At 38.2% G+C, this 21,462-nt stretch overlaps 2 protein-coding genes across 6 annotated transcripts in view; one reads left to right on the top strand and one right to left on the bottom strand.

The window, feature by feature from the left end:
- ESR2 (estrogen receptor 2) overlaps positions 1-13,969 on the bottom strand; it is a 36,587-nt gene extending 22,618 nt beyond the window's left edge. Inside the window, exons 1-5 of one of the 5 annotated variants that reach the window (XM_049828836.1) lie at positions 13,752-13,969; positions 11,664-11,935; positions 9,909-10,381; positions 3,280-3,455; positions 440-556 (exon numbers count right to left, since the gene is read on the bottom strand). In XM_049828836.1, coding sequence (XP_049684793.1) covers positions 440-556; positions 3,280-3,455; positions 9,909-10,342 — 727 coding nt within the window. In that variant the 5' untranslated portion in view covers positions 10,343-10,381; positions 11,664-11,935; positions 13,752-13,969. Of the gene's footprint in view, positions 1-439; positions 557-3,279; positions 3,456-9,908; positions 10,382-11,663; positions 12,541-13,751 lie in introns of those variants that run through there. The other 4 variants (XM_049828837.1, XM_049828834.1, XM_049828835.1 and 1 more) reach the window with 4 other exon arrangements.
- The window catches only part of MTHFD1 (methylenetetrahydrofolate dehydrogenase, cyclohydrolase and formyltetrahydrofolate synthetase 1), a 127,468-nt gene that overhangs the window by 16,952 nt on the left and 89,054 nt on the right, over positions 1-21,462 (top strand). The window lies entirely within an intron of this gene.

Below are 21,462 nucleotides of genomic sequence, written 5' to 3'. Positions count from 1 at the left end.
GGATACTGGGTTAATTAACTACTGCTCTGATATGGCACTGCTGTTCTTGCATTACATTCAACCAGCAGAGCACAGTACAGGCTCATTTACCCCACATTAGAAGGGATTTCAGTTCCGTTTGAGGCTTAGGCAGCAGCAGGTCTTGGGTTCCCATTCTGCACAAGACAGCATGCAAGTAAACTGCCTTCACAGAACTCTGCAGAGGTACTATGGTTTTCCTGTGCTTAACCTACACCTTACCCCTTCCCACAGGTTTTCTTCTGCTTCAAGAATCAGTACATGCCTTCCTATAAAACCAGCTTAAACCTTGCTCTAACTGCCTGTTGTGCCTTTTTAGGATTCCAAGAAAAAAAGAAAAAAAGAAAAAAAGTATTGACTGACGGGGAAAACAAAAAAGCCAGCAAAACCCAAGCAAACAACACAGACATGCAAAACTCACCACATTTCATCATTCCCACTTCATAACATTTCCGTAGCCGGCATGCTTGGCAGCTTTTGCGCCTGTTTTTGTCTATCGTGCATTGATTGGTAGCTGGGCAGATGTAATCGTTATGTCCTGCAGCAGAGTAAGAAGAGAAAAAATAACATCTCCAACAGTCTCTTTTGGTCATTTCCCAAATCAGGACCTTCTTGATTTTAAGCATGTCAACTTTTTCATTCTTATATCTAAGCTCCATTAATTTAACTGATGCAAAAATGCATATTTATCCTATACTGAAAACATCAATCTGTGGCCTCAAAAAGTAAACACACATAGACCGGCTTTTACTGATGGCTGTTAGATAACCAAGCACCTTCTAATACCAACTCATTTTTGAAAATGTGACATATGATTTTGTGGAAATTTGCTCCCAACATCCAACTTCTTACTGTATATTGGGACTCCACAGATAACAGATAGGTTTGGGTTTTTTTTCCCTTGGCAGAGTTGAAAACAGCAGTGCACACAGCTTCAGTCCTGCAAAGATTTAAGTAAACTACAGCTCTATTTACTGAACTCTCTGACGTGGAGAGTTCCAGGAATGAAGAAGTCTTTGGAGGATTGACCCTGGACCAAAGTTAATAAAAAAAAGCAGCCCAAGAGAGAAAGACGACTAGTATAAAATAACGCATGTTGTATAGTACAAGAAAAAGCACGAGCAGAAGGTATAACTTTTAGATATTGTGGACAAATGTATCTCTTATTTTCACCAGTTTCCCTACAGCCTTTTCTGTTGTCTTCTCTTCCACCTCACCTCGCTCCCACTCAAACCCCTTTACATTATTGTATTTCATTAATCAATAATCTGGTCCAAACTTTTATTACTGTAAATTGGATTTGAGCATGCTCAGTCAAATAATCTCTTGCCAAATACTGGAAATCTCTCTTGCAGTAGTTACCAAATGATGCAAAAAATATTCACTCATTTACATTTCTTAAAAAACAACCTGAGAGAAAAGACGTTAAGTTATTTTTTTAAACTTTAAGAATAGATCAGGAAAAGATACAGCTACTAGACGTTTTTTTTACTTGATGCAAGTCCGAGAGTTCATGTCCCCAAGAGTAATTATTTAACTGAACCATTGTGACTATTTCCTTGCAAAATTAAAATAATTTTAACCTTGAATTTTTGAACCGACAATTTTAAAAAGAAGAGATCAGATTACAGTTTGTCCTGTTTCCTACTGGCAGATATGACTGAAAAACAAATTACTGTTTATCACTCTTCACACAACATGGGGGGAAAGGAGGAGGAAGCTCTCTGTTGCACTATAACCCAAGCACACAGGAGTATGAAATGGTTTAAAACTCCTGTGGCCTTGGGATAATGCAGCTTGCCGGCAGATGTTCAGAGATGTGGGACAAATACACTAAACTACAAACTTGGACAAGCAGAGGAGACCACACACTCAGTCATACCATCTAATTTTAATCAGGCATTAGCCCAACATTTTGGTCTATGGTAGACCCAGAAGGTTTTTTTATTTTTATAAGCAATATCCTTCATAACAACAGTTGCAACTGAGTGCTTGGTAGTGTTTTATGCCAAGAACTTACTTTCACTTATTTGAATTACATACAAATGTTACCTGACAGGATACATTAAGGTGTACAAAAGGCCACAATGGGTAACTTGTTTGTGGCCAAAGCACATGTGAGCAATGCAGAGCAGGCAAATAATTTTCCTGACAGAAAACACTTTGAGATCAAATTCAGTCTCCATTTGTGACAAACTGGAGACAAAGGTCTCTTCAATTATTTTAGAAAAATCAAAAGAAGTTGCACCAATTTATAGAAATTGTTATTCACCCATGCAGAACTTGCACAATAAATTGAAAGGGCAAACAAGTTTTGAATTAAATTTTATTCTAGTGGTGACGCCAACTCTGCCATATTGATCCAAAAGAAAATATCTCAAGATTGCTAAAGGCTTTGTGTGCCGAACAGGAAGGGAACATTACAAACTGAAAAATGACAGGATTTTCTGCGTTAGTATGTATACGTAGTATCCAATGTCAATCCAATTAAGCTTCCACCAAAAGGCCCCAGAGGCCAAAGAACATCACAACTAGAGCCAAGGTTAAAGAAATTAAGTGGTCCAAAGCTGCAATATGGTGCATAAGTCACTGCCCGTAGGCTGTGGTAACAAAGATAAAGACCTACATTTACTTCATATTGCAGCCACTCAGCAAATTTGAACTAAATACCAAATATTTAAGACTTTAAACACCAAAGTGGAAAGCTTAGATAGGGAGATCTGGCAGAAAAAGAAATATTGCAATGTAGGCTCTAGGGGGTGGACGGCTGAGAAATAAAAATAATCAGGTTTGTACCCAATACTTGCTACACACATTTTTATATCCTACATACTGTGTAGGACTCAACAGCTCCAGGCAATATGCTCTTGTCCAGAACAGTTCCTGGCAAGCAAAGTCTCCAGTTACCTACCCTAACTGTGTCTATTATAACAAATTCACAATTACTGTCTACTTTGGGACACGAACTGCAATCAGATTCACGGGTCTGCAGTGTCATCCCACTGAGGCCGTTGCTGCAGGGCCTTCCCGTGCGATGTATTCCACCCCTTCTCTAAAGAAATCAATTGCTCAGTTTGTAATGTTTCCAGATCTTGATAACATAAGAGCCAAAAGATAAAGTAGTCAAATCATGTGTTGCTCTATTTTCAGCATGCAGCACCATACACCAGGATTTTAGATCAACTCATTACTAGATCAACCACTGCAGCTCCTGATCACATGAAACAACTTATTTAAGTTACCAAAAGCTGATTCTCCTACCTTGAATACTTCTCTTAAAGAATGCTTTGCAGCCTTCACATGACCAGACCCCATAGTGGTATCCGGAAGCATAGTCACTGCAGACTGCACAGAAGTGAGCATCCCTTTTTGAGCCAGGATTATTTGCAATTGGGCTCGTACAGTCATTGCCATTAGTTTTTCTTTTTAACGGTTCTCTGATAGAAAAGAAAAATATCTGTTATAAAGAGGAAAAAATTAATCTACATTGCAAATAGTTTCATTATTTTCCATTGTCTTCTATTCTCTCTCTATAGAGTCTTCTTATTACTGAACACAGGATAGTGTGAAAAACTGTTTCAGCCTTTTTCTGATAAGGTTATTTAAAGCATATAGTCTGATCCCAGAGCTTTCAATGATGACAGACTATAAAGTTTTAAAATACTCAAAGGCATAAAACTGGACTGCTGATGTGTCATTCACATGAACTCTGGGAAAATCATATGGAATGCTGATGGATCTTGAAGAATTCTTGGAAATGTACAAGTCCAGGAATTTGTGAACCAATTGGACTTTGTCTTTGGGAAGCTTTGCAAGGAAAATGCAAACTCAGACAGTTCAGACTGACATGATAAACACTACCACGAACAAAGCTGCAGTTGCTTTGGACTGCTAGCAAGGCAAAATTCTAGACAGAGCAATACACATGTAGTCTCAAGTATTTAATCCTTTAAACGAGGCTTTATTCATTCAATGGGATGCTGGAGACAAATATCTTGAGATGTGAGTCTCAACCTACAAGATCAACTCACAATGTTAGACAAAGTTTTTTATTCGAGGTGACAACCTATGTTGATCACCCGAATGCTAAATAAAAGGAAGCCTGAATACAAGAAGAATGGAGAAACACAATTAATAAAATACTTTCACGCATAAAAAAAATTATTGCTCCATAGAAATTAGTAATATATATGCATTCCTGAAGCGCTGCAAATAGTTTCAACCTACTAGAACTATTCTTAGTGACTGGATTAAAATTAGAACAGGTTAAAAACATGAAAGAACAGCCAATTCCTGACACCAAGATCCTGTAAACAAACAGCAAGAGGAAAGGAACTTAGGTTATCAGTAAAGGGTTTTTTAGGTATAGGAAGCACATTCATTGTGTACTTTTTCTCTGGACCCCATTTGCCTGGTGGTTTTAGCATGTCTTATCTTCATGGCCAATACGATTTCTAGACAGAAAATAGTGTCATGTGCAAAGTCTCAGCAGCAGTTTGACAAAAGGAAAGCTGCATAGTCAACTTACAGGTATAAACTTAAGCACAGAGACAGAAAAGTTAGAAACTGTAGAATTTTCCTCATCCCACCTTCCAGCAGGATTAGGGAGGAGAAGAAATATCACTTGGGATGAGACAGCAGTTAGTAGAGTTTATGACTTCTAAAGAACAAGGGCACATTGCCAGGGCAGAAGAAACCTGTTCACCAACAAGAGTAAGTTTAAACAGAACAGTAGAAACACACTGAAAGTGCTGTCAAAGAGGCTTTAGCTAACATATTAAAAGTAGACTTTGTGCTGGTTTCATGACAGGAGCGAAGGACAAACACATGCCAACTAAAAATCACCAAGTTTATAAGTATTTGAGGAGAACATGCTTCAATTTCCTAGTAGAAAGTCTGGAAAGGAAAAAAGGTGGTTCTCTGAGCAAATTCAAAACCAGAAAAATTAAGGTGTTTATTGTTCAACAGTTACAGCAAGCTTTTAAAAAATGTTAATTCATTCAGATATTGCAGGAAATAAGGGTGTTTAGGTGTGTGTAATCAAAGACCAGGCTTGTTAAACATCTATCCATTAATGGATTACTGAATCATTAAGTTATTTCCCCTTCTGGCACACTGGGAAGACCAGTGTGGGAGAACTCTCCCCTAGAATAAAGGGGATCACACACACCTAATATGCTGCTAACACAAGGAGGAAAAAGCATTGCTATTCCCTCCTGTTCCCTTGTATTTGGAAGAAAAAGTAGTTTGGCGTTTCATATTAGCAGAAGAGGTATATTTTTAAGCTCTACTTGGGAATCATGATCCAATTGTGAGAGTCAGAAGAGAATCAAAATCAGCTAGATAGCATCTTGATGACTGATTGATATGCTGTAGAGAGCGATGTTTATTGCCCTCGTTAAAGCACCAAGATACTATGGATGAAAATAAAGTAAAAGCACACATCGTAACATCTCACTGAAGAGTGTTGTTTTTTACCTTCCAGTCATGACAAGTGTTTTAAAAAAGCCACTTTTTCTTTCCCTGCTTAGAAGTTTAACAACAGTCACCCTGCATACATGCAAGCTGCGTGACTTCTGCAGACTGTGGCAAGCAGCTGGCACACAAAGCAACAATCTGGAAAGAATTCCTCCCGCAGGTCGAATAGGCATCAAGTCTGCTCGTCTGTGATAGCTGCAGCAGTGCAGCAGGAGGTTCAAGCCCAATCATTTTGTTACTGTTGTCTGTAAGGACAACAGGACTAGGAAATCATCGAGAGCTTTGAGGTACACATTCCTTACCCTGAGAACCTTGTGATCAGACAACTTATCCACACAAACAACAAACCGGAGCGGGGTAGCCCCACACATGGTTAGAGACCACCTCCCAGGGCTCTTGGGACTGGTGCGCTCCAGTATGGTCAGCCGATGAATGAGCTGCCAGGTCCTCCAGAAGAACTGGCGGTAGCTGGCTAGATGCCCACAAAGCTCCTGCACCAAACGATGCAAGAAAATGGGGCACGTACCCTGGCTGCTACCAAGGAACCACACGGACAAGATTTACGGCTTTACATCTCTTAATACTCCTCCCTATTTTATGGTCATGGTTGCTATATAGAGATATTATGATTCCACAAAAATAATTAAGAGGTAACAAGTCGGTGGTTTCCTACTAGTCGTCAACAGTGACAAGATGGTTACCCTAAAGGAGAAGGAATTAGCAAGACTATTCAGGTTATTCAGTATCTATCGTGTCTCCTAGTTACTCCTAGCTTTGCCACAGCAAGTGTTTAATGCATATGCCACACCTGGAAAACTTGAACCTGAATTCAACTTTTTATTAAAAATGAAAAAGTGTGTCAAGGATTTGACCTAGAAAGTAGCAAGATTTGTTCATTGCATTTGTTTTCTGTCAGGTTTTTTTAAAATCTAAACTATTGTACATTATAAAAAGAAAGAGAGAAAAAAAAAAACCTGAGAAAATAAGAAAAATCCATTAAGTCAAAAATTAATAGTCCAGATTTTATAATTTCTTCTAATGCTTCCCTCCCATAGGCCACTGGCTCCTTCAGTGCCTGGAGATAATTCAATCTCATACAACCCTAAGCTGTAGGATGAAGGGTCTTCCTTTCTGTCCCAGAATGTGTGCAAGATGATGGGCAAAAATCAGCTGAAGAATACTTTTCAATCTTTATCTTGCTCATTTTTTAGAGACTCCCTCCGCTATAACTTCTGGAATTGTTAATGCCACAAAACTGTCAATATTTATATCTCCAAAGCACATGTTCTGGTATGCTCCAAACATTGATTAATGTGCTGAAAACCATGTCATAGGTATCTTAAAATTGAGAGATATTTTTGCTTAATCTCTGTAACTATTCCGTCATAAAATGGAGATGCCAACCCATCACCTCAAAGAGGCTTCAAGATATGTATAAGTGCTTTACAGAATGAGCACAATTAAAAAGTGTAGGAGAATAACACAAATAATTATGGCTTCAGAGCAGAGTTTAAGCAATGATATTAGCACACAGTGAACAAGACAATGTTACTAAATAATTTCTAATTAAGCAAGTATTGCTAGCCTGTGTACCCAAAAGCCTTTGCTTACATGCTCTACCTCCAATTAGTCAGAATCACAAGGAAAATACTAGGAAGAACAAATTAAGTTCCAGAAACATCACTCTGGCATCTTCATTAAAGTTTCCTAATACTTTTTAGAAAGTAATGTATCTGATAATTTTGAAAATAAACCTTTTGTTGCTTTAATTAAAATCCTTTTATTTAGAGGATGGAGACAGAAATAAATTTCAGACTACTTTTAAATACAATATAATTACACTGCCACATTCCTTTTCTCTTCATATCATTGTAATAGAAATTGAGTGATCCTGCACCAATGAAATTTATGAGACTATTTCTATTGTCTTCACTAGGTACAGGACATATAATGCAAATAAATATAGCAGTCTTTATCACCAAATTATTGCCATTTTGTACAAAAAAAATGGAACTCTAAAAATTCACATCTATTTTTACATGGAATACAATTCATTTTTGTTGTACTAGTGGTGCAAAGTATCACTACACTGCATCACATTTGCATTTAGCAAAGTTAAATAAATTCCTTCTGTATTCATATAATGAACCTATTTGTAAGGAAAGGGAACACCAAGAATCCAGGTTCCTTATTTTAAGCTGATCTACAAAGAGATCCAAATTACACAGTGATCAGCTTTAGCTCTAAACTAATGTAGACCACGTTAGTTTAGCTATTGTTAATGGAAATTTACACCCAGGGAAGATAGTGTCCTCTCATGGTGAGACTCTTCCTTCCTATTGAAAGGTAAGATAAACTATGTAACAGGCCTAAATATGTAGTAATGCTTTCTTAATCATCTTTCAATCAAAATCCCTTTTCTCAAATTACAACGCTGTTTAAAATTACTTACACTTTACAGCATTAGTCTCTCCCTTCCCCCAGAGCTGTTCCTTTAAGTTTCAGTCCCAAGAACTCTTCCTTCAAGGTATAATCTATGAATCTGTAGTGTCACAGTCATTGTTCCCATGGCAATAAATATAATGTTCACGGCATTAATTTAAGATCTCACCAAAGGATAAAGCAAAAGGAAACACAGGGCTTTTTTTTTTCATCACAGCTTTATTTCAGGACAGATATCCACAATAAGGGAATTACAGCTCTTGTTTTTTGTGTTTCCATATCAAATTAGTTTTTTCCTTTTTTACAACTTCTGTACACAAATGGGGGGTTACAATGCATCATACTGAGCCAAATGAACCACTGAGGTCCAGCTACCAAGCAACACAATAGTTACTTGCTGCTGAACAATAAAGGTTATCCATAAATTTAGGCTCCAGATTTCATTATTTTCTCCTCTTTAAGTTAGGTCATCATCAGCTACAAGAGCAATAGTCCATAGGAATCTATACAAATGGCAGAAGACATATTTACTTAAACTTTGGTGTAGCAGGTTTGGCTTCCCTTCTGTCTACGTAGAGAGCACACTGAGGAGCATCAGATGGGGTGCTCTTGCTTTTGGCTTATTCCAGCTGCTGTCCCATCATCAGGACAGCTTCAAACACTAACCTACGGCAGCCTTCCCAGGGCTGTCCAAGTTTTGAGACATTAACCAAAGCAGGAAGAGTGTGGATGTTAACCCTATCCGCATTAGACCTCCTTGGGGCCTTCTACTCTACAAAAGTGCTACCCACACGGCCTCTTCCAATGCAACCGACACACCTACACTTAACATAGATTTGCACTCCAGAACTGCCTGCTACTTTCTGCTGACTCCAATTAGAGACTAATCAGGTGGCCGGGCTGATGATCTGTGCAGCCTACAAGTCTGAAGTAGACCTAGATCTCACGCCTTAGCCCTGTGCAGTCAACATAAGGCCCACCCATTGCAGAAGGAATGTGGGTAGTCTCAAAACCAGCACAAATCCTTTATTAACAATTGAACTAAAACTGTTGCCAGGACACACTACTTTTCATACTGACAATGACTGCTGAAGTTAGATAAGGAGCCCTGTAAATAAACATACAGCTGCTAAAATGGGAACAGCACCTGCAACACCCTGAGCTTTTATCCATCCAACAGCTGTTGTGCCTGTGAATGGAGTAATTTCATCAAGTGATGATCTACACACTGCTTATGGTTTGTAATATGAGTAAATGTGCAGAATGGGAACATGTTTTTGCAAATACAGTTTCTTTACAGCTGAAAATTTAGCCTGTGTATCTGCTGTTCACAGCGCCTTCATAAAGTCAATTGAGAACAGCAACGGCAACGTCAGACTTTTTCAGTAGCAGCACCCTTTTGAACATGATGCATGCTGCTGCATGACTGTTAATACTAAAACCAAAAAACAAAGATAACATCTCCCTTGGATTCTAAGTTCATGAAAAGCCTTCACAGCTATTAGATGGAGTAAAAAAAACCAAAACAAAACAAAACGGCGAGATAAAATGGAATTCAAACAACATTGTATAAAAAAGAAAAAAGAATGAACCTTTACTTCTTTCACTCAAAAGGACTTAAATTTGCCAGAGCAAAATTCATTTTTATTACGCAGAGTAGTACCTAGCAGTCTTCAACTTTTTGTTTATACAGTAAACAGTTTCCACATTGAAGACATTTGTAGTGCTTTGTGTCAGTGTATAGCTCTCTAATGAGCTATTGAAAAAGAAATCCTATTTCAGCACTTCCACTAAAAAAAAACCCACAAAACCCAGGACTGCTTTGGTGTTTGGTGAAGGATTTTTGGTTTTGCTTTGTTTTTCAGAAACACTGACACAGAGAAGTCAAATGTAAAAAGAAAAGACTTAAAAGAACTTAAGAAACTGTAAATAATTTTCAGCAAAGTTTTAAAGAAATGAGTAGTACTGACCTGGTCAGAGGTAGCACTGGCTCCATCGGTCTTGCTTCGTACCACGGACTCTTTGGCTGCTCTGCATACAGAAGTGATGACTGACAATGCAATGTCAGGGGGGAGACATGGCCAGGAGCAGACCATAATGCATTGGGGCTTGATGCTTGCCTCACAGATGCACTCTCTGAATCACCAAAATGGCTGGTAATGTTGTAACTCATCATTGCAGGACTGCAGAATGCCATTGCAGAATATTCATGTCTGTTTTCCATGTAAGATGAGGGAACATAGACTGGACTGTGTTCTGCTGTCAATGTGGACTGATTACAGCTGTAGGGAACTGGAGAGATGATACCAGCAGGTGAGTTTTTAATTTCTGTTTTATTGCATCCAATATCCTGAAGTGGCAGCAACTGAGAAAAGTCCTTGTGAGAAGATGCACACAGGGACATTTTGAAGCAAGACTGAAGACTGTTGTTTAAATATTCATCCTAAGATGGTAAGGTATAAAAAAAAGGTGAATTAAAAAGTAAGAAAGTTCTGTATTAAGTCTTTTCTAGAAAAGAAAAAAGGAATCAGTAAGACAGAAAATATAAAAATACCTTGTTAAAACAGATTTCATACCAAATGCACTTAAACCGACAGTGTACAGATTTACTACCTTTAAGGAAAAGAAAGCATTCTCAAACCTCCTTAAAAATAAAGGCTAAGACACTTGCTGAGTTCAGACTCCCTTAAAAAATAATGGAAAAAACTAAATAAATCACTTGAAGTCTGAAAAAAAGATGCAGGTGACAACTTGGATCTTAACAAAAGTAATTCCTTACAACCAGGGTAAAACTGCTTTATGTCAGAGGCAAAATTACCCTATTGCCCACAACTATGGAGTGAGTGCCCTGAGAAATCAATTCTCTTCATAAAACCTCACCACCTCCTGTTCCTGCTAAAAGTGTACTACTTCAGCCTTCCCTTTATCAACACAAACATGTAACAGCAGGTATTTTGAAAGCACACAAACACACACACACACACACGTCTCCTTTACCTTCCAAAACCAGAACTCCACTGCACATCCCTCTCCACAGAGGAGGAAGACATGTAATGGATGTCAGTAAGCAAAGCAACTTCATCACTGAGAGGTCCCTGGATACAGCACCTCTGAAAAGAGCCTTTATGAAAGTAGAAGTCACAAAATGCAGGTATTTCCAAAGCTGACAACACAGAACTCGAGCAATTTCATAAGGTCTAGAAGTTTTATAATTTCCTGCCACTCTCCATCCCCATCCCAACTACTCTCCATCCTTCCTCCCATCTGAATCAACTATCAAAACAGAGACCTGAATTTGCCCATAGTAAATACTCTTTGCCAGATTTAGGTATAACCACATTATGTATAGGGGGGGGGGGGGGTGGGGGGTGGGATTCTGAAAAGAAAAAAGCCCACCAAAACCATCCTTCTAAGACAAAACCCCTGTCCTGGAAGCATTACTTTTACAGTAGCATTTAAAAAAACCTTCTTTTTTATTCTTCACTGGGAGTTTCATCTGCAATTCCTTCCAGCTTTGAAGACAGACACACAGTCCTCTTACAGCTTGCAATCCAAAACAATTTTGTTTCCAAAATAGCAAGTTCCAGCCCCCAGAACTGAAATTGTAGTGTATTTTTACGGATGGTAATAAGATCTTAACATGAAAAATCATGGGATAAATAAGAAGTCAACCAAAGCTTTGCTACTCAAGAAGTGGCCATAGTATTGATGCTAAATATTCTTACCTTTTTTGACCTCACGTGACCATAAAGCAAGATGAGGAAGATTCAAACACAGGTTTCCTGAAGTACCAGCAACCTCCCTGCCCCCAAAATTCTCAGCCAGATAGCATTTTTAGTATGCCATCTTGGGGCATTGACACATTTTTCTCCTCTAGGGCCAGGACTGAGGGTAGAAGCATTAACAAAAAAATGTAAGAAATAGTCTTTTTTAATAAAATGGATAGTTTAGGGTCCGTCCTTCTCACTTTGCACTCTGTTGATGAAACTGAAGATATCTGTAGAAATAACCAGGAAATCACTTAAATCGTCTCAGGCGCTTCTGTCCCAGCTGCTGTTTTTTCCTTTGTGGGAAACAGGAAAATGAGATATCTCAGCAGCTGTTTATGTCCAGCAGTTGTTGCACTGGCACTCCGATCCACCCAAAGCAAGAGAATCTGACTCACTCCTCACACAATCTACACGCTTCATTTGCCCCAGCCAGATGCTTCATGATCTGCTCTAAGAGAAGCCAAGCATCATTCAATTTTCACTGCAAAAAGCACTGAAAATCTCAAAGGCACTTTCACTCCCAGATTATGGAGCAAGTATCCCAAATAATTTTTAACCAGCAAATGATGGAACTAAGACATTATCTTAAGACTATTTTCAGTGGTTACTACAAATGGGCCCTGTGAGCACACTGAATTCAAAACGCATTTAAAGCTTCTGCGTGGGTAAAGCTGTATACTATTTGCAAGCTTAGAGGCTGCACATATTCAAGGTGTGCATGGACACTCTGCAGAAGCATCTGGAACGTCCAGCAAGAGCTGACTGCCCTAACTGCATCCCTCTGCTTCCCTGCAAAGGGCATACAGCGCAGGGTAACCCCAAACCCTTCTGAGAGAGGGACCTGAAGGGCATTACACCACCACCTCGGTTCTAGTCAGCTAGAGACATTCTGGTATAATACTTTGATAGTTTTTACAGCAGGCAACTGGTTGTGTAGTCTCCCTCAGACATTTGAAAACCATATGCACGTACACTGTAGAAGCAGAGACAACACAGAGCTGGTACTACACCGTTTCATGAACTGAAATCAGCTGAGTTTTAAGTCATGTTTTTCTGGACAGGTAATCCAGTAGAGTAGTATGCAGGAAAACTGGCTATTTAGCAGAAGGATATATTCTCTCCAAAAGGCAACACATGGTATTTAGGAACATATACAGAAGTTAAGAGTGAAGTTTGTTTTAGAGGGAGGAGCCATGCAAGCATGTAAAGTCAGTACAGCCTTCCTGAAAAACACGACTGCTCATGACTTATTTACAAGAGAAGGGACTCTGGGTTCCAGGACACTAAAGAAAACTGTACTCATGGTCTTCAGCAGACTGCAATATAGTGAAAAAATAACAGCGTTGGCTTAAGATAATTAACTTGGGTCACAGAAATAGTTTAACCACAGTAGACTATGGATCTACATGACATCACGTTTTTCACATTTCCTTATACCTAGAGAATTTAGAATGGGAAGCTCAGGGCCTCAAAAATAAAGTGAAGCTGCTGAAATTATCCAGTATTGCTCAGAAGGTCCTAAAAACTGACTGCTGGACTGTGAAGATAAAGAAGGACCACAGATTCAGGGAACTGGATCTTAAGATTTAAGGCTAGAGAAAACAAACTCCAGTAACACCAATACCTCAGAAGGAAGCACGACCACATTGAAGCCAAGGATTACAATAAGTAGTGCAGCAGGCTAATAATTTTTTTCCATCCTGGTATAACATCCTCATATCTTAAGCACCATTCGTTAAACAGAAACAAACTCCTACAGAAAGTGAACTCCCATTCCAACATCTCCTCCTTCTCTGAAGAAAGATTTTAAAGCAAGATTCAATTTTAAAGTACATTATTTAGATCTAATCTATCAGCACTGCACTAGACCTGTAGCAGACACAGAAACAAAACAGGTATCTGTTATTTTTATACTACAGTCTTCTGGGAGACCACAAATATTTCAGTCCACTGAGGTCAACGTAGCTTAGCAAGATACTCAACAACCGAAATGCCATTATTAAGTAAACAGCCATTTTGTCCAATTCCTTGAGTAACACTTACCATTCACAAATCTAAGTCACTAAGGACAGGGTTCACATCTGGCATAAGAGAAAATGTTCCATTGGCTCCAGTACACAGAGGATGACACCACTGTCCATGAGGATGTAGGAACAAAAATGTGATGTTATCAATGTTCTCCACAAAATAATATTAGGTTTCTGGCCCTTAAACAGCTCTACATATTGAACTCGATGTATCTTGAGAGTCACCATGCAAGACACACCAGATCAGGCACAACAACTAGTTTAGATGTCATAGTCAAACAGACACATGGGTAAATAATTAAGCCATCTGACCTATTTGAACAAACTCAAAAGCCAGTTATTGCACATTATCTATACCAAATATATTTTTAAAAGCTTTGTATGAAATAAATAACTTTTTTTAATTATTATTTTTAGTTTTGGAAAGGGGAAAAAATTTGTAGAGAGGGCAGCCTGCCATGCTTTAGAGCCTGCTTGGAAACATAATACAATAGCTTTTCCTAGAAAAACGCAACAGTCTGCAAAAAGCAATAGTGATGGATGTTCTCAGGCACCATTTCATCAACATAACACTACAACATACGTAGAATTTTATAGGCAAGACATATATTTTGAGCAAAGACTTTTTTGGAATAGAGAATTAAGACGACCTTTTTCTCTGCTAGGCTTAAACTAAAGTGCAATCATTCTTTCTCTCATTTTAATAGAGGTGATTCAGCAAGCCTGCATTCCACTACCCCACAGCCTAAAGCCCTCAGTCATCTTGCAAAGCATTCCATTAATATTCTGCCAAGTTAAACTTTACACAACTCACCACAACAATGAACTGAATAATTTTCTCAAAAACGAATCATTAAAGGAAAATCATTCTTGATGCATAAAATGGCACTTGTGCTTCAAGTTTTGTGAAAAACTTATTACTCATTAAACACAGCAGTGCCAGATACTGCCAACAGAAGGCATATAAGTAAACAAGTTTATTATTACCTGAGAAGGACTAGATGCAACAAGTAGGGGACAGATGGGGAAGCAAAATGAAAATAAAGCTATCTGTCCAGACCTCAGATGTTGTACTCATTCCTGCAAAATTAATGGCCTGTTCTCAATGAGATCAGGACCTCCTCTGAAGAAAATATTGCAGATTAAAAGCACATGGGCAAGAATACTTCAAAATGCTTAAGCAAAACAAGCACTCTCTTTGGCCTATCTTAGCCTTTGTGTTATTGAGGACACTGTGAACTTCTAGGTTATTCTAAACATTCATAAATATATTCCTGGGCTTGATGCATGACACACACGGTGGCACCAAGGGAACTGGGTTTGTTCCACCAGAGGAACGCAAGACTGCAGGATGGTCTAACTGCAGTCTTCTACTTTCTGAAGTGAGGTTACAAAGACAACAAAGCCAGACTTCTGAGAAGAAGTGCACAAGCCAGGACAAGAGATTACAGTCATAAGTCAGTGCAAGGGGAAATTCCAGTTGGACATATGAAAAAAATCTCCACAGTGAGAATTAAGTACAGGAACAGGATATCCAGAAAGGCTGTGAAATCTCTGTCTTTGGAGATATAAAAAAAACTTGACTGAAAAAGGCTCTGAGCAACCTGACCTCACTTTGAGCAGGATGCTGGGTTAGTTGCTTTCCAGATATCCCTTCCCAGCAGAATTTTTTTATGACTATGTTCATCTGCTACTAGAGGCATTCATAGCAGAGGAAATTCCATTTTACCTGTGCTGGAAAGAGTGAAGCATATCAAAAGATCATTAAATACCCTGGACACTGGCCACCTTGTCAACTTTGCTCAAGAAGGTAAGAGCTGTGGGTCTTGTCCAAAGAAAACCAGCATTTAACACTTCATAGTACCTGAAAACAGCTGTCTTGCATATACTGCAATGGGATTAATTCACTAGAAGGTATGCAGGCAATTGGAAAAGATTTTCAGATCTTAATTCAAACTAGAGTTAAGATTGACTACAGCAGTTTTTAGCCTTTCAATTTGTAGTTCCTTCAAACGTTATCAGACCTCAGAATGGATTTAAGCTTTCTATGATTTGCATTTCTTACATACATTTCATAGACTTAAGGATCCGGAAACCAGAAATGGAATGCCACAGTCCTGCTCAAGAATACAAATGCAAACTGAGAGACTTCATCTCCTTTACTCTACATGTCATTACTTCAAATTCAATGTGGACACTCAGTACATATTCCATCAAAAAAAAAACCCCTTGAATTTCAGTGTGAAAATTTTAGCATGTTCCATTAGAAAAGAAACATCTATTAAAACTATTACACAAGTAGCAATTACAAGGATATATCAGAAGACTTTTTAATCACACTTCAATCCACAGCAGTATCATGGCAGAAGTCAGTACACAGAATATAACCCTTGTCCAATAAGAACTTTATCACTAAATGAAAGCATCTCCCTCTGATGCAAGGAAGGGCAGGGAAGAGTGGTACAGGCTGGCCTACACCCGGGACTCAGATTTTCATGAAGCTGGGATGTGCATATGTATCCAGCATCTCTGAAACACACTTGGGTCTCTCAGCACACGCTAATTAATTAAGCTAATTCTTAGGAAGTTAATTCTGAGAAGCTAATTCTTGGTTTGATAATCAGAACATAGCTCTTTGCCAACAGCAGGGAATACAGCAGTTCCTTGGATCCAGGAGGAATTAATTCCTTCAATCACCATTTCTCCCTTAATGACAGTGCCCTAGAACGAGTGTATAGGAGCCTTCCTCCACCCCATTACTTTCTAGTCATTAGAAAAGCCTGTACTGAGGGACATCTTTAATTTGTATGACTCTGCTGAGAAACAGAGTGCCATGCTCAATCATCTGGCATCAAAAAGAGCAAATATATATGGATAAATAGCCTCATTTTGCCCAGTAGGACTTTTACACAACTTGGAAAGTTACTGAATAACTGTCTCTTAGTTACTGGCATGGTGTAGACATGAGCTGGCACAGGGGCTGAGATTCTCTGACCCAAGTCAAGTTCCTTCTGTTTACTCTTATAACAATTCAGAGTCTCCTGTATTAGAAATAAATAAATTGGGGACTGAAAACACCACTGCATTTATTGCCTGTTCTCACAGCACTTCCCCCACGCAAGTCTGTAAGGATATACAGCAGGCACACAGAGCCGTGCCAGCAGCAATGCACTCATGCCAGACAGAAATTTGAGAGAGAAAAGCAGGCTGAGGGGGGAAGTCAATATGTGAAGAAAAACAAGTAAATCGGGCAATAGGAATTGAAACTTTCTGTTCTCTCAGGGAAAGAATGTCTGTCTTGCTTTCGGAGGAAAGCAAAGGTGAGAGATTTTCCCTGGCAGCAGCTGTCCATCACTAGGCATAAAAACCTGTGATGGGATTAAGAGCCCTTTGGCCAATGGACGATAGAGTAAGGTCAGAACTACCCCTAAAACCTAGACCCTCTGGCAATCTAGAGGCAACCATATTAGATAGGTGGGTAGACAAACAGGACACATCCCAAAATGACATGAACGAATTTATTTCTGCAGCACATGCTATACCACCCAAGGATCTGACCTGCACAGCTCCAAAACGTAGGGTGGGAGTTTCTGTTTGGCCTGTATGTCAGTGAATGCAGGATTTAATTTCTCCTGGCTAAGCAGACACGATGCATTGGCTGTTCCCTTGAGCATGCCATGCCTCAGGCTCCTCAACTGACCTCTTGCTTTATGAGTCTGAGAAGCAATGGTGATAACCATAGTTGCCATTGGCATAAGAAAACTTTCCTTGCAAACATGCTGTCAGGGAATAATTTTTTCAGATCTACATGACCTGAAGAGTGGAGAAAAAGCCGGACACCTTTTCCTGTCAGACCCATGTACAATATCCCTTATTCCACTCTCTCCTTCCCCAAATAAAACAATCTTATTTACTGTGTTTTTTCCAGACAGTCTCTTTACTATGCAAATTATTTATGCTGTAGTATTAATTTGTGTAGCAAGAATCTGTTTCACTAGTGGTCTTATTAAGCAACGAGCCCAAAGCCTCTTCAACCAAGAGCACTTGTCAGCACTGGTTTCAAGACAGCTTATTGTGTCTGTCCAAGAAAAACATACCACGTGCAAGATGCCTTTTCCATCACTGCCACTCAGGCAGCCACTAAAGCTGCGGAGTTGAACTGTGCTTTGGGAGACACTGAGAGATTTACTTCGTTTGTGTGACTATGTGAGCAAGGAGCATCCAGTTTGCATCTTGCTCTACTCAGTATCCAAACGACACACTTCATAAATACATGGATGCCTTACCTAATACATGGTTGCCTTACGTTTTACTGCACAAAGCAATCTTTTGTCTTTTTAGTCATAAAACTTGAATAAACAACCTTTTCTATAATTGGATAGAAGTGAAATCTCTGTATGAATATGAATGAAATGCGGTACAGTTTTAGCTGCTTTTCTGGTTTTAGCTATAAGTCAATTTGTTTCCTTATTGGAATTTATATAAAATACTATTTCACTTGTATTCATTTTGCTATGCATCTTCACATTAACAGAAAATTCAAGACTAAATATTTTTGCCCCTGCAATTTTATTCTAACTTCTTTTAAAAAAAGGTTTTGCAATGTAGTTAATTGATATCTGATCCTGATGACTTAAAAGGTTTACAACTACCTGATAAATTAATAATTATGCCATAACTTTCCATCACAATCAATAATTCACTGAAATAACACAGAAACCAAGGTATTGCTTATTCTTGCCTTTCAAGCTATGAAAGAGTTATAATGTCACATGAAATCCCAGATCAGATATGTTTAACATCATCCACAGGTAACAAAGGTTTGTGTATACGGTTTAGTCCCGTAACAAAAAAAGCTGTTCTAGATTTGTCTCATCATTAACCTGTGGGTAAAATCCTGTCTCAACTGAGTAGTCAGAATTTTCTTGTTGATTCACACAGGTGGCCATTTGTCTAATTTATTAATCAAGAAAAAAACTTGAATGTCCTAACATTAAAATGAAATCGAGAAATGATTCTGGGATTTCTGTTCTCTGAGCTTCATATTTCCTGTCTCTGGAGGAATAGACCAGCAAAGTCTTCTACGTGAATATTTCTTGCTGCTAGCAAAAGCATGTTGCAGATAACTGAAGAAGAGCACAATAACATAGTGGATATAAAAATGTATTCAGCCCCCTGGATGACCATCCCTTTTCACTGTAAGTTCTCTGCTACTTGCACCTTTAAGTCGATATTCAAGAACCAGAACTGAAACTAAGTGTATTTAAAGAGATCATAAATTAAGATGGCTTCATAGTGGTTTTAATTAATACATTTGAATCTATTCCTTATCAGAATATCATCATAGACACTCACAGTGGCTGACTTATTAAAGGTAATTCTGCAATTGCAACATTTTCAGATCATCTCCAAAACTATGAGTATTTTCTTCCTATGATATTTTAAGTTTATCAGGTTACCAACAAATAAATTCACTGGGATATAAACTAATTTTTGTGATTCTACTTTCTCCAGCAATACTTGAAGCTCCATTAACTGATTCTCATAATTTACAGCACTTAAGAGATGATTGACTGTAAAGCAACCTCAGATTTAGTCCATCCTTTCAGGTCTAAGATTTTTATTGTTATTTCTCCTTTAAAAGTCCGAGGAAGGTGAACTCTTCACTCACACACACACACACACACACACACAGTTACCAGTCTGAGAATGGAGACACTACAGCTGTCTTCCTCTAACACTGCGTTACAGTCACTGTGTCTGCAAAATGTACGTTACATCTTATTTAAAAAGATACAGGAAAGTTAAGAAAGGAAAGCAAAAAGGATGATAGTGACAGAGGGGTGATTCTATGTTTAAACTTTGTTCACAAACATAAAGAGGAATTTTGATAAAGTTCTGAAATAGCAAATAAAAGTTCTAAAGCTTTAAATTAGAAATACAAATGTATTTACTGCTTCAGTAAAGGCACCATACTTTGGTCTTAGATTTCTCCCCCTCTTGTGGGGACAACAGATGAGCAAGGAATTTCAAGGATATGGATGAGGAAACAGATTGTTGGTAATACTCAGCACATCAGAATCAAATGCTAAATGACTTTATGTTCAAAAGCGGTTTCTCATGCAACTCATATCAAAACTTTCTCTGCACATAAATGGTAATTGTGCATCATTCTCCGTATGACCAGCCATTCCAAGGTCTGAATTGCATGATTTGCTGTTTATTCCATCCTCTCTCCAGATTGAAATTTATTTTCTCTAATAAAACTTCACTTATAAAGCCTCCAAGATAAAAAGCCCAGATCATTCTTGTAATTGCTAGCCAAAAGTCTTTACTAGTGTTCAGGCAGAGGTTCTGATGTGTTTGATGAAGATTTACGCACATGCTGTCCAATCCTTAGTTATTGTTAAATACACCTTTTAGCATTGACAAAAGCAAACTTAAGAAACAGGCTTGTATCTTGTTGCCTAATTAGGAAGATCCTTTTCAAAACTGAAGTTCTCATTAAAAGAATGTAAACCTCTATCACCAACTTTAATATGGGAAAACTACTTAGACACAGAAACTGTAAGAACTAAACCTGAGACATTTATCAGTATGAGAACTGGAATTTGAAAAGCCTGATCCAAAGTCCAGTCAAGTCAATGAGGAAACTTCCAATAACTCCAATTTGCTTTGGATCAGGTCCTAAAAAATACTCTGATGCTAAGAAGTGGCTTTTGCCTTTTCTTAGCATATTCATTTGTGCAGTTTTCCAAGAACATAAACCCCTAATGTATGTTCAAAAATACTCCTTCTGCTTTTAGTGCAGCAATCCTATTCTAATTAGATTCTTAAGCCAAAGTCCTAAAATACAGCAAACTTCCACAATTTTGTCTGAATCCTCAAAGAATTTTTAAAACACAAACCTGTTGAAAGATCATTTAATCTGCATATACTTTTAGACTTTAAGAACAAATGTGCACTGGAACCAAAACAAAAGTCTTGATAATTTAACTATCTCATTTCACTTATAGAGGTTATTGTTCATAAATCCAGAGGCTATCAATTGCAGAGCTTTGTCAACATTTAAAATAATAAATATTTCATTTAATATAGCACGTACCTGATTGACACTGAATAGGGTTTCTGCTCTTTATAAATGTTCTGACAGCATTATATGTCAACAAGGTTTTCACATAGCAATTCTGGATTTGTTTTCCTTCTTTCCTTTATCTCTGATTCTAAAGCAGCTGTGCCCACCACCACTTAGTCATCAGATCTCAAATATGAATCTTTTCAAAGCAATGTGATGCCCGCTCATCAGTGCAAGATTACACAGATACTATCAGTGTTTCCTTTCCCTGTGAAGGCAAGACCTAAACAGAAGTTCCTCCTCCTCCTTTCTGACATAACAAGCTTCTGAATTTGTCGTTCGCTGCAGTTAAAGCTCTTACATGACTGAATCATTTTAGAAGCCAAGCATTCTCACATTTAGCACAGAAATATGAATGATGAACTAACCAGTAATTCTGGAAGCAAATACTGAGATTTTAAAAAGCTAAATCAAACTTTTTATATCTTTGTTGCAGGAAAACCTGAAACAATTCACATTTGCTCTGAACCAGCAATGTTCCCATCTTAGATATTTGGGGCAACATAATTAATAAACTACTTTGGCATTGTTTTTAAACACCAGATGCATAAACACAGACAAGGGGGGATTTATTTTTTTATGTGACTACATT

This window comes from Accipiter gentilis, chromosome 25 (genome assembly GCF_929443795.1).
Source record: "Accipiter gentilis chromosome 25, bAccGen1.1, whole genome shotgun sequence".
NCBI lineage: Eukaryota > Metazoa > Chordata > Aves > Accipitriformes > Accipitridae > Astur > Astur gentilis.
The sequence above is the reverse complement of the archived record's forward strand: the minus strand, read 5'-3'. Positions and strand labels throughout refer to the sequence as shown.